Genomic DNA, 24,151 nt, shown 5'->3' with positions numbered 1-24,151 from the left:
AAAACAAAGATCAGCTTGATCCAAAACTTTTATGGCCCCCAAAAAGTTGTTAATGGTTGACGTTCATTCAACACTGTTTTCCTGTAATGTGACTTGAGATTGGGATTTACCTCATTTTTGATATCATACCATAAAATGATCTAGAAACATAGATGGACGGCATGGATGAAACACATACATCATGGTGGGGCCCGCATAGCACTGACCATCAGCCGGAGGCAGGAGAGTTGCCAATCTGTTTCCGCGGACGCGGATTGGATAGTGACAGGTTGAGTTGCGAGACTACGTCACCAAGTTATGTGGGCCCCATCATGATGTATGTTTTGTATCCACGCTGTCCATCCATTTGGAAATATAATTTTGGGTAAAGATCCAAAGAATGAGTCAAATCCAAAGCTCCAATGGACCTCACCACAGAAAACAGTGGGGAGAGTGACGCCCACCATTAAAAACTTAAATAGGCCACAAAAGTTTTTGATCAAGTTGATATTTGTTTTTTCCCTTCTTTCATGTCTGTGTTAACTTGTGAACAGGTTGGATTTCAAATAAAAATCACGGAGCCTTTGGAAGGTTTCAACGGCAGGCATCAATCTCGCCATTGTTTTTTGTGGTGGGGTTAACTACATATTTGGATCTTCCTCATTCTTTAACTCATGCTCTAAAATTAAATCTCCAAATAGATGGACGGTGTAGATAAAGCACATACATCATAGCGGCCCATGGAACTTGATGACGTCACTTCGGTAGCGAATCTCACTATTCAACCTGTCAGTAGCTAATCCGCATCCAAGTAAGTTGGTGTACCTCACACCAGCTATATAGCTGTTGTATTGACATAAGCAAATTCCGTGGGTCCAATCATGAGGTATGTGTTATATCCAAACCATCCGTTCATTTAGCGAGCTAGTGTTAAAGCTTGAGATGAAAAATAAGCTCAAAAGGCAGCGAGGGATTGAACGTCTACCATTGAAACCCTTTTTGGGGTCACGGAAGTTTTAGATCAATATAATTTTTTCCCCCTCTTCATACAGGTATCTGTGACCTCATAAACATATTGGATGGAAAATAAACTTGAATAGGCCACGGAAGTTTTGGATCAATATGTTTTCACTTCATCCAATTGGGAATGACCTTATAAAGGTTTTGGATAGCATACAAATATAAGGTGGGTCTTATTTGAAGGTTTTGTTGCTACTGGGGTTCAATCCGATACAACACATAGTGACAATCTTCCTGCTAAGAGGAATTGAGGGCCTTATGATGATATTTTAGTTTTTTATTACGTATTTTAGTTTATTTGAATTAAATATAATGATTTTATTTTCATTTAATAAAAAATAATTTCTTAAAACATTTTCAAACAAGAGATAGGGGCAAATGTGTCAAATTAACATATTTCAGACACTTAAGATGTTTGTTAACAAACAGTTTGTTTCGGATTCAGTGCTTAATTTTTTGACTTCAACCATAGTTATCAAACAAGTTCTTTTACTTCAGATTTCAGATCAGGCTTTAGATTTCAGATTCAGGTTTCATATTTCAGATTCGGTCTTTAGACTTCAGATTTAACAGACGGGGCCTAAGTCAATGGAGATTGGAATTTAAAAAGGAAGTATGAATTCAGGGAGACAATATTCTCTTGCAGAGGGAGAAAACCCAAAAAAGTCGACATTGTTTAATTGTGTGGTTGTACAAAGTCCATTCTCTTCTTTCTCATCCATCCCATGTTAAATCAGTTTTATGGCAAAGTTCATCCAGTGGGCTTGAATGAGATCAATGGCTAGTAATAAGATATCTTGGAGAAATTAGTGAGAAGATAAGATCATGGACGGAATACCCCATGAGATTTTAAGTCAAATGGATAATTTGACTTGGACACAAAATCAAGGAGTGTCAACTCATGCTTGAGAAGGTGGCAATGCCGTATAATCGGATGGTAGTTGTTCCAACAGTGTTCTGATTGACCATCCTTATGGTAGAAGAGTTAACTAATTGGAGGATCATGACTACGATTATGATGTTAAACTTAAGATGCCTGAATTTTATGGGAAAAAAAATTCAAAGAACAAATGCAAGATTCATTGAAAGAAGTGTTTGAAGATCCAACAGATGGAGTGCCTCACAAAAGCATCACTATGCAAGAAGATACACGTCGAGAATCCATCATTGGATCAACTGAGGAATCCCTCAACGAATTGATATATGGATTAGTTGATGAACAAACAACATATCGACAATTAGATTGACAAAAAGGGGAGGAGATTCTTAAGTTCAGATAGACACATCAGTTCTATCCTAAGAGTAATCAGGATATGCAGAACAGAAGCTTGTGATGAGTGGAGCGATGAAGCAAAACCATGAAACTGATCAAGTGCAAGGGTGGAAAGAATAATCGCCATTCCAAATAGAGGCAAGCAAGTGTACTGTAATGGTTTAAAAAACAGTTACAGTTGTATTGGCCATATCACAATCATATCGTCCACCCCCATCACATTATATACGGCTGAACCAGACCGTTTCAGCAACAACAACAACAACAACCAAAAAAAAAAAAAAAAAAGAAAGAAAAAAAAAAAAAAAGGCCTTATCGGCCAATACAATACAAGTCATATAGGTGCTGATAGGTGGCACTTACAACCACGTACATCACGTTTCAATAGTCCAACTTTCCCTAGTTTTTCTTTTCACTTGTTTCTTCTTTTAACATGGGAGGAAGCTTAAAAACTCATTTTATACTAGATCTAGGCCTACTTTCGAGATCAAAATGGAAGATTCGAGTGAGATTGCCTTGGGAAAAATAAAAAGCGATCAATTTTTGCACACGTGCAGCATGTCACATGTCAGATTATGGTAATATATATATATATATATATAAAGAGAAATCTGCTATGACTTTCACACCAAAATATATGCCCAAGTCAGCATCAGCTTGTGTATTTTTCAACCGGAGTATTCAGCACCAATTTCCTATTTTTTAAATTTTTTTTTTTTTAAGGAAAAGGAGAAAGTAGTTTTTTTGCTGATCCTCCAAAGAAAAGTTGTTGTCTTGGCCAGTAGGTATGTTTGTTGTCACTCAGAAGCTGATAGCATCTCTCCCCTCCTTCGTTGTGAGTTTGCTTGGGATTTCTAGACTGCTATATTCTGAAATTTTGGTATTGTCTGGGTTCTTTCAAAGTCAGCAGGTGACTTGTGCATTGGGTGGAGAGTCGATGTCAGGGACACATCAGGGGAAGTGTGTGGTTAAAGCAGGTTAGAAACAAATAGAAGATTGTCTCAAAGCAAATGGTCTACAGCCAGGTTGTTTTTCAGGAACACCACAGGAGTACTTGTGGAGTGGAACTGACGGGACAAATCAACCAACAGCATCCCCCTCTCCAGCTATCAGACCGATTGGAAGGAGGAGCTGGCCTGCACGATGCATGCAGTCAAAGTGTCCATGAGATGAAGCTCCTCTTCCATAGGCTGGTTCAAAGTTAAATTCAACAGGAGTTCTCTACAGAACCCCAAACCGGTTGGGATTGGAGGTGTGCTTTTGAATCATAATGGGGAAACCTTGCTGGAATTTTCTGGCGTGGCAGCATTTGAGACTCCAATAGCACTGAAGCTGCTGCCCTCCAAGGAGTGAAAATTGCCACCATCCACAGTTTTGATCCTATTATTATCCAAGGGCCTGTTTATTTTTGAAAACCATGGAAAGGAAATAGTGTTTCTCAAGAAACATTATTTCCAAGAAACAGTAGGAAAGGAAACACAGTTTTCCTTGCATGTTTTTTTAACAACATTTTACTAAAAAAATTGGACCTATTTTCAAATTTGTTATTTGGTGAAATAAAAAATATCTTGTAAAAGGAATTCCTAATAGTTATTGGCATGTAGCAGATGAGCACATTTAGTCCATGTGGGATGCTAGAAAATGGACAGCTGCACATGGTATACACAGCATATTTGGGGCGCTTGAAGCTAAATTGTGGCACATGTGAGGTGCTTGAAGCTATATGGTGACACGTGTGGCACATGTGCGTACTTAAAGCTAGAGGGTAGCACTTGCGGACATTGGCAAATATGGCACATATGGAGCAAATGAAGATGGACGAAGGCATGTCATATTGGTATGTGTGGGATGCAAGAGAAGATAGATGGGTACATGGCAACATTAGTACATGTCGGACGCAAGAAAAGATGGATAGATGTACATGTGACACATTAGCACATGTAGGACACTTTGCACATGCGAGGCACAAGAGAAGGTAGATGGTAACTCATGTGGCACATGAGAACATGTGAGATGCTTTGCACATGTGGTTGCACATGAGAAGATGGATGGTGGTACATGTGGCACCTTGGCACATTGGCAAGTGGCATAGAGGCACATACAGAGCATAACCAAAGATAGACAATGACACGTGGTACACTGACATGTAGCACATGCAACGCAATTGCAGATGGGCAGGGGCATATTTGGGTTTAACTCTTGAAATTTTCATTTTTCTTCCATGGAGGGAAAATACCTTTCTTAGGAGTGGAGGTAGGAAAATAAATTTATTCATTTTCCAACAAAACGAGTAAATGGGAATCTATGTTTCCCACAAATTCGATAAGGAAAGGCTTCGCAAACAATGGAAAGTTAGTTTCATGGGAAATGGTGTTTCCTTTCCTTTCCAAGAATCCAAACATGCCCTGATGATATTCCAACCATGTTATCCAATAGATGAAAATTTGCCTTTTTTCCTTGGAGCTTAAGAGGTCCAAAGAAGTAGCAACTATTTGCCCATTGCTCTTGTGTGCACATAATGGCAAGGGCCAAAACGTTAGCAAAGGGCTGGATTATTGAGGGAAGAGCTTAATTCAACGTATTCAATAACGATAACAATGGCCATAACAACCAACCTTATGGTCGTTATGATACAAGCCGTAGTGCCCATTATATCACCCATAACAGCCGATATAGCCCTCTAACAAATAAAAAAATTGAAGGAAGAAAATGCATTGGCCCAATGTCTAAACATCACAGAACCGTTTCGGAACCACCATTACCATTACATAACAGCCGCTATGACCATTATGAATCCATTTTCTAATGCCATGCTTCTAATTAAACAAACGAAAAACTAGGAAACAGCCCCCCCCCCCCGGAAAAAAAAAATAAAAAATCATGGGGGAGAGAGAGTTCCCAAATTGACAATGACCAAAAATACAACAACAAACACCTATAAAATAAAAAAAATTAAAAAAAAAAAAAAAAGGGCAAGGAGGTAGTAAGATAGGTTTGAAATTGGTGAAGGACTCTAGCAAAATGAAGGTGGTCAAGTCTAAAGCCAAGCCCATTCACGATCTGGCGTCGTCGTTTAGGCGTTCCATGTTGCTCCGATCTCCCCTATGCCTAGGAAGTTGTCTAGGCCAAGAGCCATAGTTAGTTGTTGTTTCCATTTTGTTGTTTTTTTCTCGTTGATACCGGCAAGACCTAGCCGGATGATGTTTGTTGGTTGGTAGTGAGAGGACTCTTTAGTACCCACATACCCAAAAGGGGCGGCTGGTGTTTACCAATGGAAAGCTTGGGAGAAACTACTTATATGTCCTTCCTCATCCACTCGCCTACGGCTTGCTAACTGCCTTCTTTATTCCTAGCTTCTCAACTTACGGTTGAAAAGTGCCTTTCCGAGAGAGGCGGCGTCAAATAGGTCTTCGAACGAAAGAAGGTGTCCAGTGAGGACAATGCCCTACACTCTTCCTTGCTAGTCGATCATATTCATCGAGTCATCTCTCACCCCCAGAAGGGACTTATGCAGTTGACGTATATAAAGAACTTCTCTCTGTTCTGCGCCATTCATTCTTCCGAGTGGTCACTTTGAAATCAGGTGGCAAATGAAAGTCAATTAGGTTTGCGATTGGTAAGGGAGAAGTTTCGACAGCCCTAGCTGAATCCGTACGACCGATTGTATCCACCAAGCACAGTCCCTTCTTACATCTCCAAAGAAGGGAGGCCACGAACCATCTCTTTCCATATCATCACCTTTAGTCGTTCATAGTTGACATGGGCCAACCGTGCATGCCAGAGATCCGCCATCTCGTGCCAACGAGCTCCTCTTAGGGTTTCAAGTTGGAACCTCTAGTCTAGGTCTCGTCTCACAGCAAGTTGTGCGGTCTAATCCTAGCCATAGGTCCTTTGTCCCTCTGTTGATATTCTGTTAGCAGTTCACAAAGTGAACGAGTTCAAGAGGGCTCCTTCATAGAGTTAGTGAGGCGACTAAACAAATAGAAAGTGAAGAGGCGATTACAATACTTAAGACCCTAAAACATGTATACCGACTAAACAAAGGGTTCAAGAAGTATCTCCCACTGCCCCTCCCTTTTGAGACCTTGAAAAATGGACAAATTCCTTTTCTTAGAAACAAATACAAGATTCGTCACTACAAAAAGGATAATGGTAACCCCACCATTAACTACATTTATTAATTTAATAATAATAGAAATACATGTCCTACTGAGACAATTTGTAACTTGCTATCCTTTTCCCTAACAAGCAAAGATTTACCTCTGTGGAAAGATTGATTCATTTGAAGCTCTCGTCTATGATATTACTTAAGCCTTTGCCTATGCAGCCAGGTACAGAACCGATTCCTACACTTGCTCGAGTGGCGCGCTCGCAACGAACGGATAAAAATATATCGACGCATGACAGTTTGCTTGCCCGTTTCTTGAGTCATTAGCTTACCCAAGGGGGGAGGCGCTTGGTTAGCAAGACCAGGGCTCTTCTCCAACTTTGGTAGAGAAGATCAACCTTAACACAATCATACATCTCTACCGACCATCTCACGTCTGCAACACACATTCCTGAAACCAACCAGAGCATCAAGAATGTGTGGGGGATGATATCCCCCGGGTACCACGAGTGATGACCACCAGCAAATGGTGCCTTACCTAACTACTTTGTTTGGCTTTCTGCCATCCCACAAATTGGATTCAAAACAATCAAGCAAAATAAAATTAAATAAATAAATAAACATAGATGATAATAAAAAACCTCTACATGTGAACAAAAGAACTCAAATAATACAAATAAATAATTAATTAATCTTTTTAATCTACTCTCAATAACCACCAACATAGATAAAGCCCCAAATATCTTTTCTTTCTTTCCTTTTAAGGCGATGATTAATTTATTAAAAGCAAAAGCTAATAGGAAGGCCGAGGTGGACAAACCCAAAAAAAAAAAAAAAAACCAAATGATGAGTTGTCATTTGGAAATACAAAGTCAAGGCAATAAAACCCTTGATTTCCAACGTGGCATTAAAAAAACAGCAATGAAGAAAATAGAAAACCCAACCAAATATAGAGTGAAAAACAACCCAAATTCTCAAAAACTCAATCTTCAATTAAGAGTTCAGTTCCCAAATTAACAATAACCAAAATTTCAGTTGTAAACAATCACTTCAATAAAAGACGTTTGCACATTAATGAGAGATGCTCCACCAAGAAAAAATAAACCGAAAGCATAGTTTCTATAATCTAATTTCATCTCTAATTACCAATAGAACTAAAACTATAAATTCGTAGCGAGACAAAATAAATAAATAAGATGAAAAGGCCATAAACAATTCTCCAAATAAACAATAAAGTGAGAAACAACCCCCATTCTCGAAATTCGAAATCAGATTTGAGAGAGAGAGAGAGAGAGTTCCCAAATCAACATTGACCAAAAAATTAAATTGTACATGAACATCACAACGGGAAACTTATACTCTTTACAAAACTCAGTCCTTGTTTTCACTAATATAATATTCTCTAACAACGTACAGGACAGGCAATAGATTCTCAACATGACATAAACAAAATAAGGAAAAAAAAAAAAAAATTTACCCCCAAACAAAGAAAGAAATAAAGTGGGAAAAAAAAATGACGAAAGTTCTTTCTGAAAGAGAATTCAACATTATGAATATTATCTTAATTAGTTATCAAACATTTGGTGCTTGTACACCCCATACATGTGTAGAATATCTGAACCATTGGGCCCTGCCATCAATGAAGCATACCCCAAAAAATCGCAACAATCAGGCATAGCCATCATTGGACGACTCTTGAGTACTTACAAATGGGCCAGCTAGAAAATATTTAATAATTTCAACATTCAACGGATATTTAAAATAAATAAATAAATAAAAACTCAATGGCTGGGAATGGAATCATCTTCTAACTAATATAAAATTTGGCACATGGCCTATCCATGATGAGAAGAGGATAATATGGATGAACAATTCAAAATTTATAAATGTGAGCCGCATTTACAGAACGAGTGCATAATAACTAAAATAGATATTAGCACTCAGCACAGGACATTTTCTCCTCAGGAAAATTAAAAATAAAATTTAGAGAGAAGATCCCAAATCAACATCAACCAAAAAATCAACCGTCCATTATTAATTTCAACAAGAAACTTATATGCATTCACAAAAGAACATCAGAAAGAACATGTAAAAACAGATATCATTGTTTCCTCTAATCTAATTTTCTCTCTGACTACAAACAAAAGTGACACCATATTGTCGGCAAGAGATAGAAAACTAAAAGCACCAAACAAGCAAACAAAAAGAGAAGTGAAATACAACCCAAACTGGAGTCGAGCCTTTAGCTCAATGGTAGAAAGCCTACATTTCAAAACTAAGGTCTCAGGTTTGAGCCCTGCCACCTTTAGCTCAATGGTAGAAAGCCTAAATTTCAAAACTAAGGTCTTGGGTTTGAGCCCTGCCTACCTTCTTTTTTAGAGACAACTGAAATTTATTATAAAACACACCAAAAACACAAAAGAATACAACCCAACTCTACAACTCAAAAAAGATGAGAGATTAGCAGATTTAACTACTTTTACATCAAGAAACCCAACCCATTACATTAGACTTAATTTCCCTAATGACCTCTTGAGGCGAAGAGCTTCTATTGCAAAAACATTGTCTATTGTGTTCCCCCTCAAATGATCCAAAATTTTGCCGTAATGATCAAACTCCATATGACTTTACCCACTTTCCCAACCCACCTCCATGCCAAACCCATAACAAATCCACAACGGACTTTGGCATCACCCAATCAGTATGAAAAACTTCAAGGTCATGGTACCACACCTGCCTGGCAAACATGCATGAATGAAGAGGTGATCCACCAAATCTACATCTCTCATACACATCAAACATGTGTTAGCGAGGGCTAGGGATCTTCTTTGTAGATTATCAATAGTTAGCACTCTCTTTGTTCCCACTAACCAAACGAAGGCTGACACCCTTGGAGGAGCTCCATATGACCACAACTTATACAAAAAAAAGTAAGGTGCAGCACTCCATGGATCAACTTGAAGAAGGATCGAATGGAAAAATGAATTGAATATAGGCATGCCAAACTATCGAATTCTCATCATGACGACAGAACCACAATCTTCGATCTGTCCAATAGTTCAACAAAATCCATAATCTCCTCGCCTATTATGTCCCTATGATGAGGGGACCAGACCACACATCCGCCACATAATGATTAATGAGAAGCAACTCTACACAAAAATAAACCTATCTAAGGTGATGCAGAACAATTTGGGGAAATCTTCGTGAAGTGCCCGCTCTCCACACCAAACATCCACCCAAAAGTGAATACGGTTTCCAAACTCCAAAGAAAAGGAAATCTCTTCACTAAACACATGCCCAACCTAAGTAATTGCTTTCCTAATACCAGAAGCACGATATAGAGATGATTTCTTCACTTCCCATCTCCACTCTCGAACACCATATTTGCATTCATAAATTCGAAACCCTTCACATCAGCCCCACCTTCTGCAAATGGCTTGCACACCTCATCCCACCTAAAAAGATGGACCTTTTCCTCTCCTTACTCCCTGCCAAAGGAAATCTCTTCTCAATGTTTCCAACCTATCCAACATGGACTTGGGGCATTTAAATAAAGATATGAATTACACCAGCATATTAGAGAAAAATCGCTTTAATGAGGGTTAAATGGCCCCCTAAGGATAGAGAGCGACTCTTCCGACACGAAAACTTCCTCTCAATCCTTTCAATAAATAACCTTGTCCCACGAATGTTTAGTCGACTAGTCTATGCAGAGGGGCAATCCCAGATAAGTCGAAGGAAAGGATCCTTTTTATATCCACAAATAGCAACAAACCGCTCCAAATCCTCGTTATTCACGTGGACTCCCAACATTTCGCTCTTAGAAGCATTAACAATTAACCCAGAAACTGCTTCGAAACAAACTATAATTTTCCAAAGATTATCCACTGTGACCACATCTACATCACAAAATAAGAGTGTCATCTGCATATTGGAGATGACTAATGTGAGCCCCACTATTTGCCATTTTAAAACCTTCAATCAAACATTATTCTATGAAGCATAATACTAAATGCTTCCCCAACCACTACAAACAAATAAGGAGATAAGAGGATCACCTTGTCCAATACCCCTGGACGCCTTGAAGAAACCTTTTCGCAGCCCACTAAACAAAATAAAAAAAGCAACCAATTGCACACACGCCTACATCTAATATCTCCATTTCTAACCACAACCCAATCTGCCAAGTGATGCAGGACTAATGCATGAACTAACATGTGAGATCAAATAACTGAATTAAGATATTTAACAAAAAAACACAAACATCACAACATTCATCACAAATATCATGAAAATCAAAAGAAAATCATGCATAATCCTAACCTATGCTACCAACATCGTAACACAAGATCATTAAATAAAAAGAAACTAGGATATAATGGATGTAGAGATATCCAATTAGCATAGGGTATAGTCTATTTCAAAATAGAAAATCTAATACAACCTAGGGTGAAAATTAGAGTTTGGGTAATTTGGGAAAGTAAGAAAATTAGGAAATTTAGGTTTAGGGTTAGGGCTTTAGAAATGGAAGAAAGGGGTTTTGATAATAATGGTGGGAAACCAAAAGAGGCAGGTAGGATTCGCACGTGTGGTTGTACGGTCACGCGTGTGGCATGAGAGGATAGGTTTAGGTCGGTTAGGGTTTGGATTATGGATGGGTATAAGAAAGTTGGGTTTGAGAGAAGACGAAGATTTGGGATGAGAAAATTAAAATTTTCAAAAAAATACCTGAATGGGGAAGAAAAGAGAAGATGGTGTGGGGATAAATGGAGACCTCGCACCTTCCAAATCGCATGAAGATGGGAAAAGAAAGCAAAGGCTTTTCTCTTCTTTTTTAATCACGAAATTCAATGAGGGTTGGATCTCCACCCCCCTTGTGCTCTTATTATTAAAAATTCGGAATTAAAAATTCAGCATAATTACAACTATGTCACTCACTTAAGTGAAGTGGTCCATCGTCCAAAATAAGAAAACTAAATATTTATTATCAATCTCAACCATCAAATAAATCTTAAAAATAACAAAAAAAAAAAAAAACAATATCAGAGTCTAACGGGCCCAGATCTAAAAGATTTGGTGGCTCGATGGCCTAGAGTCAATACATTCATGAGTAATTAAGTCACTATCAGTCATTTGCTGCTACTAGGATTAGCATCAACTCTTCCAGATACTCCCACAAGAGGGTTTCCTCCATGAGAGACTCCCACGGGAGGGTTTCCTCTTCGTTTGATGGGGATTCCTCTTGGAATCAAGTGTGGCCGAAGAAACCCCTATACCCTTTTCATTGCAAACCTCACATTCGATACCAATGCCGACGATCTCTGGAGGATTTTCGGGAGATTCGAAAGAATCGAAGACATCTACATACCCTGGGATTCCAAGCTTTGAAGATCTAGGTGCTATGCCTTCATCCATTTCCTCTACCCGAACGATGCAAACGTTGCCCTCGAAACCCTAAACGGTAAGAGGGTCGATGGCAAGATCCTCTCAATCGCTGAGGCGAAACCCCGTTCTTCATCCCTCTCCGCCCATATTTTTGCAATGGTTAAGGTACCCCTCCCACCCCATGCTAAGCATCATCCAATGAGAGATCTCTCCTTTCCAAAAATTGTTTCAGGCAACAGCCAAGTCGAATCGAGGGCTAAGCTAGTTCTGAATCAAGGTATTCCTTCAATCAAAGCAGATAACAAGGAAGTTTCTATGAAGCTTAAGGAGCTGAAGTTGGGCCTACTAGGTCATGTTATTGACGAGGAGGTGCCCCTAATCCGCCTGATACAAGGGATTAGGGATTCCGACTACGTCGCCTCTGCCATTGATGTCTCCCGCCTCTCCCGAAATCGATTCTTGTTGCTATTTGTGGATAGAGTCAAAGCAAGATGGGCTTGGATAGAGTCAAAGCTTGGTCTCCGGCCGATGACGCTGCGAAGGAGGGGATATGGATCTACCTACATGGCATTCCACCTCACGCCTGGTTGGAATCGATTTTCGTCTCCCTGGGTAAATCATTCGGGCGCGTTCTGGAGGTAGACAGGTGTTCGACGATAGGCCTAGTCCAAATAGCTACAAGGGTTAAAGTCGTTGTTGATCCTGGTATGATATTCATGGGGTTAGGATCTTGGAGGTGGCAGGCAGACAATACCAAGTATGGTCGTCCATTGAGCTGCCTCATTCTCATGAGGAGTTGTGGTCCTCCTCTCCTAAACAACCCTTCTACCACCGAACAGTGGGTCGAACAGGCATTTTTCAACCCCGCCCACCCATCCATTCCCTACAACCCCAACAGCCTACCAAAGCCTTCCTAACCTTTCCCATCCTCCCCTGTTCGATCCAGTCTTCCAATCTCACCCGCTCTCCTCCTGTCCAGGATGCCCATCAGGTGCTCGAGATATTTCGTCTACAACCCCCAACCCCACCCCAACTGACTCGGTCTATCCCCCAGCACCCTCCCTGATCATGCCCATCTTACCATACCCCTCCCAGCCCCCCTACCTTTGCTAGATATCCCAACTTCATCCAGCCAGCCCTCCCCATCATCTCTCTCCCTCCAACAAATCTCTTCCAAGTTTCAACACCCTGCCCTCCCTACTCATCTCCTCCCTCTACCTGATCCCTTCGAATGTGACCCCCCCTCCCCTCTTAAGGGAATTACTAGAGCTCTCCCGATCCCCAATTAAGGCCTTTCCCAAAGCTCTATCTGAAGGCCATAGTCCCCCGCGAGAAGGAGATCAGTTCGAGGTAGTATCTGACGACCTCAAGATAAAGACCTGGAACTCCTTCCCGCTGCCTTCACCCCATCAGAGAAGCTCCATTGGTGGAAGGCATCTGGCAGTGGATTTATCTCCTTACTTCCAATCTAACTCCCCCACTAGACCCCTAGCTATCCTTGCCCGAACGGCAAAGTTCCGCACCTACAGTAGAAGGAAAACAACCAAGACCCAATTCCCCAATCACACACAGGAGCTCCTAAGCAGAAAAGAGTCGTTGAAGGAATCAGGGATTGATTAGTATGGCAGATTAAGAAGACTAAAGAGATGGGCCGAGAACACAAATCAGCAGCTTGATGGATAATATCAGTATGGAACGCGCGATGTGGGCAACATCCCAACTATTCGCTCGCTTAAAAGGTTAGTCAAACAGTTTCGTCCTATGTTCATTGCCATCCTCAAACCACTACTGAGATACGAGAAGAGGGTTCGAATTGGTCTCAAATTGGGATTCCATTCCTCTTGTTTGAATGCAGCTCAAGGAGGAAAAGTGTGGCTCTTCTAGGAGTCCTTCCACTCCACAGAAGTGCTTGCCGCCTCCAACCAAATGATTTCTATCTCGATCGGCCACCAAGACAATTCTAACAAAATCTTGTTGCCCATTGTGTACGCTAAATGCTCCAGAATATTGAGAAGAGTTATGGGAGGACTTGGCCCTACTTAGTGTCCATAATACCTCTCCCTAGGCAATATGTGGCGACTTCAATGCAATGTTATCTCAGTCAGAAAGAGCATGGGCTTCCTCTACTAACACTCGCAGCTCTATTGAATTTGTCGAAGCCCTCCAGAATGCTGGCCTTCTCGATGCCTCGTTTTCGGGTAACAGCTTTACTGGGTGCAATAACTAGGCCAGTCAGGCCAGACTCGACAGAGTTTGCTGCAACACTCGATGGCTGCAAGCTTTCCCATCCTTTGGAGTTAAGCACTTGCCTAGGCTCAATTCGGACCACACTCCGCTTCTTCTTACATTCCCCCCGCCTCAGCCCACCTCACCTAAACCCTTCAGATTTCAGCAAATGTGGACCTTGCATGAGGGGTTCCATGACCTAGTCTCCAGGGCCTGGGCCCCCGAGTCTGTTGGAGATCCAATTCAACTCCTCTTCAAATTAAAGAATGTCAAGAAAGCCCTTAAGTGCTGGAACAAATATGCTTTCGGTAATATTTTTGAGAACCTCAAGATAGCCGAAGCAAACCTACGAGCCGCTGAAACCGCAGCTCTTGGTTCAATTAAACCCTCCTTGCAGCAAAATCTGAAAATGGCAAGCGACTAACTGGTCCATCTGGAGCTCTGTGAAGAGACTTTATGGAGGCATAAATCCAAAATTCATTAGCTTTAGGAAGGGGACAAGAATACTAGATTTTTCCATGCCTCTGCAGCCGGTCGAGCTAAAAGATCTATAATTCAGGAAATCAAGTTGGAAGGGGGCCAAACTCTGACAGATATCTCTGCCATTAAAATTGCAGCCTCTCATTTCTATCAAATTCTCCTCCAAGCTAATGTGTCTTCTCCTTTGGGGGATCTTCTGGACTGCATTCCTCCTTCGGTCTCGGCGGTTGACAATCAAGCCCTCTTACTCGCCCCGTCCCTTGAAGAGGTTCACACGGCTGTGAAAGCCCACCCTCCCGATGGTGCGCCTGGCCTTGACGGCTTCCTTGGGGCCTTTTTCCTATCTTGTTAGGATACGTTGGGCCAGGATTTGCCTCTGGCTGCTTGCCATTTCTTCAACGGAGGGTGTCTCCCCCGGGCCCTAACTTCTTCCCTCATCGTTCTTGTCCCCAAGAAGACCTCCCCTGCTTATTTTTTGGATTTTAGACTCATAAGTCTTGGCAATTGCCTGTATAAAATTCTCTAAGATTATTGCTGACAGGTTGGGAAAAATTCTTCCTCAAATCATTTCTATTGAACAGAGAGCTTTTATGTAGGGTAGATCCATTTCCAAAAGCAACGCTCTTGCCCAAGAGGTCTTCCGCGACATCAACAGAAAAGTTGGGGGCAACATCCTTCTGAAGCTGGACATGCAAAAAGCCTATGACAGGCTAAGATCGGATTTCTTGATTGAAGTCCTCTCTAAGTTCGGCTTTGACAGAAAAATGGATTGAGCTAGTGGCAAAATGTTGGTTGAATTCCTAATTTTTGGTCCTCATTAATGGAGAAGCTTCGAGCTACTTCAAATCGTCGAGAGGCCTTCGCCAAGGAGATCCTATATCTCCAGGGCTCTTCATCCTTGCAGCAGACGTCCTCAATAGAGGCTTCTCCCAACTGATGGTCCGTGGCTTCTGCAAGCCCTTAAGACCAGCTCCAACTGCCCAATAATCTTGCACCTCCTATTCGCAGATGACACAATCCTCTTTGCAAACGGCACGGGGGAGTCCCTCAAGAAGATTGTGAAATTCCTCAGAAGCTATGAACAAATTTCCGGCCAAAAAGTTAATAACTCCAAGAGTTTTTTCATTCTCCCGACTTCACAATCTGCAGCTCGGGTGAGAGCAGTTAAGAACATCATGGGCTTTAAGAAGGGTGCCCTTCCCTTCTCCTACCTTAGCATCCTAATCTTCCATGGGAGACCGAAGAAGGCATATTTTCAGGCCTTAATAGACAATCTGCCAGAGAATTTCAGGTTGGAAGGGCAGAGTTCTTTCTCAAGGGGGCAGACTGATGCTGATCAACCATGTCCTCTCTAGCATGCCCATCCACATCTTAGCATCTACAGTCGTCCCAGCTAGTTTAATCTCTGATCTGGAAAAGACATTCTGCAATTTCTTCTAGGGCTGGGACGGAGATAAATGCCATTTTCATTGGCTCAGCTAGAAAAAGATCGCCCTCGTTAAAGCTGAGGGTGGTTGAGTAAAGAATCTCAAATCAGTCATGCAGGCTTTTCGCTTAAAGTTTGCTTAGATTGTCCGCTTCAGAGGGGAGTTTAGTTGCTAGAGCAACTTCATGAGGTCTAATTATGCTTTTGATATGCAAGCTACTCAGGGTGTGAGTGGTGCTTCCTTTACATCCACTCTCCGGAAATGTTTATGCAAGCTAAGTCCTCAGGCTGCCGGTAGAACTAACGGGATTGTTGGCAGTGGCAACATCAATTTCTAACAAGTAGATTGGACAGGGTTGGGCCCTTTAACTGACTAGACATTGCAAGATATGCTCAATCCAAATGGTTGGACCTCGCTGTCCCAGGTGCGCAATCTCCTTCCTCAGACGGTGATTGACCACGTATCTAGTGAAGGATTTTACACCTCCCCTTCTGATGACAGGTGCGTCTGGATTGATTCTCCCTCTAGCAACTTTGTTGTTAGCCTGGCTTGGCAGAAAATTAGACCTCGTGCTGATAGGAAGTCATGGGTCAGATGGATTTGGCACACGATTCTCCCCCAAAAACTCTCTTTTCGACTGGAAAATTCTGCACATGGCTGTCCCAGTTGATGAGAGAGTCCAAAGCAAAGGCGTCCACATTGCATCCAAGTGCGTTTGTTGCTTGCCTCCGAGTCCCCCTCAAACTGAATCCATTGATCACCTTTTCTCCTAGGGCTGTGTGGCTTCTCAAGTCTAGGTTTACTTGGGGGATATTTTCAACGTGCAAAGCAGGCCTAACCACTCAGCATTCCATAGGGCCAGTCGCTGGTGGGCTTCCTCCTTACGGGCTCGTTGTCTCTCCTCAAGGGCCTGATTCCCGTCCTCATCTTCTAGGAATTGTGGAAAGCCAGAACCTAGCTCAATTCGAAGATACGGAGATTCACGCAGGAAAGATAGTTGCAAACATCCATCATTGGGTCAATCTCTTGGCCCCCCTCTTACCGCGTCCCAACTCCCTCAATCTTGGCACGCACCTAACTCTAGACCAACTTGGTATCTCTTGCCCAACTCCCACATCTCCTAGGCCCATTCTGCTAAAATGGGCCCGCCCTCAACACGGGGATCAAATTGAACGTGGATGGATCTGCCTTGGGTAACCCAAGCCCTTCTGGGGGAGGGGGTGTTGGTAGAAATTTTGCTGGTGATTTCATCTTTGGCTTCTCCTTTGGCTGTGGCTTCAAGTCTAATACGCGAGCGGAGGCGAAGGCTATCTTGGACAAGCTCTCTCTCTTTGCGCCTCTTTGGGCTTCAACAAGATGGAAATAGAATCGGACTCCAAGACCATGGTTCAACTCTTCTCCAATTCTCCCCATAGGGCTTGGTCCCTGTGGTATTGGAGGGCCCACTATGATCTCCTTAAAAATGGCAAAAAAATCCGTCTCATCCACTCTCCTAGGGACACTAATTCGGCGGCAGATGGGTTGGCCAGATCGGGGAGCTCTAACCAATCTGACCACACTTTCAATATACTTCAGGATCTTCCTCACCCTATTCGCGATTCGTTGTTCTTAAATAAGGTAGGCTTAGGTTGCCTTCGAGCGTCCTGATTCCTATCCACATGATAGATGGGTCAACAGCTTTTTGTGTTCGCCCTGCCCAAAATCCCCCTTGTACAGCTCAAATGTGCTTTACATCCTATGAATACAAGTCTCATTTGAAAAATAAATAAATTTAAGTCACTATCAAGAATCTGTCTCTCCATCACGAAGGCCCCCCATTACTCAAATATAACATGTGCAAGCACTCCCCAAACAGAAGAGCCAGAACTTCAACAATAATTTTATACAAGCCCACAATCAAACTTGCAGGCCTAAAATCCTTATTAATTCTACCCCTTCAACTTTGGGAATGAGAGTTATGAAGGACACCCCTAAGTCTTTTAAAAGACAGCCACAACCATGGAATAGGACAACCCTAAATCATTTGAGAGACAGCCATGACCATGGAATTCACACATACTCCATCACATCCCTTTTAATCACTTCCCAAATTTTTTGGAAAAACATCATTGGATAACCAACCGGACTAGGGGCCTTCTATTCGCACATACTCCATCACATCCCTCAACAATTGAAAGAAATCCAAGTTGTCCAATCTCAGCATCATGCATTGATCGCGAGATAACAGGTTCTTGTAAACAAACAACAAAATCATAAATTTGCCCCTTAGCCGAAGACCTAATACTGTCAACTACAAAACTACTTATTTTGTTACCACAAGCCTTACTCTAGCTATGAGATGAAAGAAGTGAATATTCACACCCCCTTCTTTTAGCCAAGATTTCATCTTCTTTAATATGACTTGCATAACTTAAGGCTAAACTAGATCTCTTTTCACATTCTCCTGAAGATAGTTGACCAGACTCATCTTTGGAGTCCAAATCGTGCATCTCCTTTCAAAGCGATTCAAACTCCACCTCCCTAGCACCAAGAACTTCTTTCTTTCAACATTTTTAACTTCCAAGGAAGCCAAAAGCCAACAAAACCTTCAACCAAAAAAGACTCACTAATCCTTAATCATCTCTTCAAAACCATCTCTCAATCCAACCATCTCAAATCTGAAAGGCTTTGCGCCCCAATCTTTTTCCAAAACTTCCAACACAACAAGCCGATTATCAGACACAAGTTTTGACAACCCCCTTTGACATGCAAGCGGGAGTTTTCAATCCAATATGTCAAACGAAAATCTAATCATTATTGGATAGGATCCCCCTGCCCATTTGACCAAGTGAACTTGGCACCTCCAAGCAGGAGATCCACTAGCTCGTTACGCTCTACCAATTTTGTGAAAGCTTTCATGCTGCTAGTTATACTGCTTGCCATTCGACTTTTCATATAAAAAATCTCACCACATTGAAATCACCTCTGATGCACCACAGAAGACCCCATCACTATCTCACACTACTCAATTTACCCCAAAGTTGATCACACCAACCCGAAACGCACGGCCCATGGATTGTAGAAAAAACACATTGCCAATAAAAATTTGTGTCCATAATACCACATAAAGAAAAATATATGAAAAGTTGCCCTCTTTCTTCCATACTACCCATTGTCGCACAAATAGCATTCACCGCAATCCACTCTTTATACCTTATTCCCTACATAGAGTCCATAATGCCCCTGTTCGTGGATCGAATCTTGGTTTTGTGCATGCAGCAACAACTTTTGCCTGTCTACACGTCTTTCTCACATGAGCTCTTTTAAAGCTGCAATCCAATCCCCTGACAGTCGAAGAAAAAATTATCATTGGCTAATAATCTTGGCACCCTTGACCCTCTTACTCCCACTAATCTCACCTACATAATTGTAATTAATCGTGCACTCAAGGCTGAGAAGCTCTCTCCACCCTCTTTAGGGATTTTTGAGCCTTCAAAGCTTGAAGATCTTGTTGTCTCAAAGCTCCCTACCTTAAACAAATTGGAAGAAAGCATAAGAATCCTCATCTCACGCCATGAGAGATAGGCCTGGTAAATTCCCAATCATCTCGAGCACATCCTTAGACTATAAAAATTGTTCCTCCAATAGTTTACAAACCTTTTTTGTTGTAGCTTGAACCTCTGTTACCATTCCAACATTGGCATGGAAGATAGCACCATCTACACCTCTTAATGTATCCTTAAGAGGTGTAATTATCAACATATCCTCCATAATGTAATAAGCCAGCATCAAATTGTCCAACTCTAGACGAGGCCCTTCCATTAACCCCAACTCTCCAACACGAACCAAGTCCCTTACCCTTCCACCATCTTCTTGCAAATGTTGATGTCCTTTAGAATCTTCCTCATCGTTGATCTCCACCAGCGGGCCATCGATAAATGAAGGAGAGAAAAGTCTCACATGCCAAATCTCTACAATAGCCATCCCTCGAAGAGGATCCCCACTCTCGATCGCCTGTATAGGTCTGGAGTTGTCGCATATTCGCAATACAACAGGGTGTGATATGTCCCATGTGCAAGCTTTAAACAAACATGCATAGAAATCAGATATCGCCACACATACAGGAGAATGAGTACGAGAGGTAAGCGGTCCTCATCAGCACCAGGTGTAGCCATCCCTTCCTCTCCTCGAGACACATCCTGCCAAGTGTTAGTCTCTACAGAAACGGCATTGCCCTCATTATGAGGCACCCTCAATATTATCAATTCAAAGACAGTACTAGCCTTGTTATTGTCCTACAACCACTCATTCCCAACAAAGACCCGACCCTCCAACGCAGACAATGTTGGGCGAATGTATACCCTTCAGAGTAGGCTCAAGCTCTAAACCACATCTCCGAGAGAGATCATCCGTCTTTCACACTCTCACATCCCACTGAAACCCATGTGCCTCCTCATTGTCCCTTTCCTCACCAACCCCATCACAACCAATAGCAAGCTTTCACACCTCGGCTTCTTGAAATGAATGGACCCTCGAAGTACTGAATTTGAGCACCATCATCATCTCCTTGTCTACGATAGCTTCTTTGTGGACTCCACACATCCCCCTAGCACTCTCTCTCTCTCTCTCTCTCTCTCTCTCTCTCTCTCTCTCTCTCTCTCTCTCTCTCTCTCTCTCTCTCTCTCTCTCTCTCTCATTTGCCCCTACCATCACCTTAACTTCCATGGGATACTTTATTGATCTCTTCTTCTTCACACAAACTCATGCCACCCCCCCCCCCCCCCAAAAAAAATATGAGAAATCATACCTCCCTCCTCCCCAAAAAAAGAGTTGTCGACCCATCTCCTTATCTGTCTCATCGATCCATCTTTAAATATCACTCCTACAATCATCAATCGATCTAGCTCTATACCTAGTTTAACCAAGATCCACAACTCATTCGCCTCTATCAACTAGACAATGAAGCTCTCCTCTACCAGATCGTAGAACTCTTCAAGCCAAGCCTGAATCTGCGGAAGGGTAGCTTCTTCTGTTGTTTTTGCAGCCAACAAGCCTTATTCGAACCACCTACTCACTATGGATAGTCTCCCTCCATATCCATTGTTGCCCTTCTTTTCTTTGCCCCCTAACCCCCCCCCCCCCCCCCCAAAAAAAAAAAAAAAAAAAAGCTTCTGTGAAGGGCTTTCATGATCATCTCCTCTTCTTGACGTTCTTGTTACACAATCTTCCCTGATACTACATCCCTAAAAGACTACAAGTTGATTTCCCTACTTGAGCCCTTTTCCCCATCTCCTAATCTCTCGATTCCTGCCTAACACCCATTTTCGCTCCTCTGTCATTGTTATCCTTACCACTCATCAAGACCAAACTGAGCCTTCTTACATGAAGCTTCTCCCCACTTAAACTCTCCCCATAAAGTAGCTTAACAACCTTCACCACCTCCTCCTCCAAGCTCATACTAACAAAGGATGGCCCCACCGCTAGCCGGATGATCGAATCAAAGATCCCGCCAGAACGAGTCTTCATAATGGATAGATGTCCGATCGATTGCAGCGAATCAACAGGGAATCAATCTTCCATTCTCGTGGGATTATCATCATCACTTGACCATCTCACCCATAGACCTAAGAGAATTTCACTAATAGCCACCCTTCCGAATACCCAACTACAAAAGAGTCGGGAGTTCTGGTAATATCCTCACAGCTCCTACCTTCATTAACTCCAACTTAAACCTACCTTCATTAGCTCCAACTTAAACCTGACCTCCATCCATTCTCCCTCTTGAACCACCCCTACTCTAGGATCAAATTCCCCTTCCTGATCTTTCTCCCCCTTTCCACTCTTCCTCTCGCAACCCAAATCTGTTATCACAGCCCCCCTTACCTCCTCGCACACTGATTTGGCTCAATCTCCCCTCCCCACTACTAAAGTTTCCTTGGGGATGCAACTCTCAAATTTTCAAATCCATTGCAAGAGAGTTCCCAATTGAAATAAACCAAAAATACGATAATACACAATAATTTGAACCAAAAACTTCTACTTGCTAAAAGAAACTCTGACAAGAAGAAAACAATAAAAACCCCAGTTTTCTCTATTATGACTGCTCTCTCTAACCACCAAAATGATTATGTAACTAAAACCCTAGATAGTCAACATGCAATAATAAAAATTCAAAATCAGAGAAATAGGGAAAAAAGGTCAAATGTTCTCCCAAAAAAAAAAAAATTTGATTGGGAGAGATAACATCCCAAACAAACATAAACTGAAAGTCAACTTTATAACAATAATTTTATTAAAATTAAAAAAAAAAATTGTACATGCTGACATAAGAAACTCCAAAGAGCTAACAGAAGTCCTAGACTTTTGTCACCAAATTCTATCAAACTACAAACAGAACTAAAGTCCTGAGACCAAATCAAACATACCTAGATAGACACCACCAAAAGAAGAAAGAAGAGTGTAACAAAATGAAAAAGAGAAAAAGGCTCTACTCTCCCCAAACACTACCCAAAATTAATAAACCCAACTACAGGAGAGAGAGAGAGAGAGAGAGAGGGGGAGAGGGAGGGAGGGTGAGGGGTACCAAAAATTGAGATGGGGAGAAAGTTCAAGCATGTACATTGATTTCAATAAAGAAAAGACAAACCCTAGTTTCTTACAACCCAGTTCTCTCTAACAACCAACAGAACTAGAAACTTACATTTTAAAACCCACATGACCAAACTCCAACAAAAAGAATTAAAACAAAACCCAGATAAATCACACCAAACAAACAGAAGAAAAATGGAACAAGAAAATGACCAAACTGGGCAATTCTCTTCCAATGCTACTCAAAATGCAAATCCTCCTGACAGAGAGAAAAGTTCCAAACTAACATCAACAGAAAATCCAACCACGTACGATAATTTCAACTAAAAGATCCTTCAATGGTTCAAAAACAACAGAAACCCTAGTTTTCAGTAACCAAATTCTCTCCTATTACATGCAGAATGAAACCCTAAATTCTTGCAAACGTCACATAACCGGAGCTCAAAAGGGAAAAAGAAAAAGAAAAATCCAAATAAAAGCTCACAAAACAAACAAACATGCAGAAAACCATCCACGAAAGCCGAACACTCAAATCCCTTGAGGAGAAGGAAAAAAACAGCTAAATGCGAAATGCAAGTGAATGAGAAGCGATTTCTGCGTAATGAGAAGTCCAAACGGAAAACCTAGAAAAACACAAATTCATAATACCTACAGAGAGAGAGAGAGAGAGAGAGAGAGAGCGTACTCATTCATTGGATTTTGGGAAGGAATGGCGAAAGCGGGAACGAGAGAGAGAGAGAGAGAGAGAGAGAGAGAGAGGAAAAGCAAAATGGAGGGAGGAAGTGAAAAAACTCGCACCCGCCCCGCGGGAACTAAAAAGAAAATGGAATTGGGAAGGGAGGGAGAATGGAAGGTCCCCCAAAGTCCAGAAACGAAATGAGGAACGATTCTGTGTACCCGTATGTATCCTTCTATGTATAGGAACCCACGCCTGCACGTACCAATCTTGCACATGTGTGAGTAATATAAACCGTTCATCTGATAGTATCTACCATCTCGATGCCCTCCACAAAAATACGGATGCTAACGGTTCAGATCGGGCTTACAGTCCAGCGTGACAATCGGTCCAATATACTAGCCATCCCCCAGGTGGATCTCGCCTTGTAAATGTTCTTGTCCGAGAACAAAGTGGGCCCCTTACAGGTAGGCCACGGTACTAGAAGCAAGCTTTACACAGCCGTTGATTTGTTATGAACGTGGCCATGTGGGGGGGGCGCATGTGTGGCGCGTACATGAGCTGCCTTGTATACCGTTGGCTTAAAAAGGTATAGTAATTAGTCCTTGTACGGTCGGTTTACTGTCCACAGTCCATCGAGCGGGGTCCAGCCAAACTAGTTCGAGCCATCGCATCACGATGCAACGTACGTGTATATGTCAGCTCCAGGTATATGCTTAATAGAGATGAGAAATTGCTGCAGCGGGCTCCGTTCAAGCTTGGGTTCAGAGAAATTGAACCGTTGCTGGTCTAAGTTGAGCCGCATCCGCGGTCATGTACCTCTTTGAGTGGAGCGGGGGTCAATGCCATGGTTTGCATTGCCCGATCACGTAGGTCTCGTTGTGGGTAGACAGTCACTCAAAATCAGTCGTTAATTTAGGCAAAACCACAAACACCTTGCGTGCACAACTAAAAATTAATTCGGGCAAAAACACAAACACCTTGTGTGCAAAACAAATAATCAAATT

At 42.0% G+C, this 24,151-nt stretch overlaps 1 protein-coding gene across 2 annotated transcripts in view; it reads right to left on the bottom strand.

Moving 5' to 3' along the window:
* The window catches only part of LOC131231131 (uncharacterized), a 50,078-nt gene extending 26,726 nt beyond the window's left edge, over positions 1-23,352 (bottom strand). For both annotated transcript variants that reach the window (XM_058227223.1, XM_058227222.1), the window contains exon 1: positions 23,154-23,352. Coding sequence is in view for 1 of the 2 variants with exons in the window: in XM_058227222.1 (XP_058083205.1) it covers positions 23,154-23,157 (4 nt within the window). In the remaining variant the exon portion in view is untranslated. The remainder of the gene's footprint in view (positions 1-23,153) is intronic.
* Positions 23,353-24,151: the final 799 nt, after the last annotated feature.

The sequence above is a fragment of the Magnolia sinica genome, chromosome 17 (assembly GCF_029962835.1).
Source record: "Magnolia sinica isolate HGM2019 chromosome 17, MsV1, whole genome shotgun sequence".
In the NCBI taxonomy this organism is placed as follows: Eukaryota; Viridiplantae; Streptophyta; class Magnoliopsida; order Magnoliales; family Magnoliaceae; genus Magnolia; species Magnolia sinica.
Note: the sequence above shows the minus strand (reverse complement) of the source record. Positions and strands in the feature narration are given on the sequence as shown.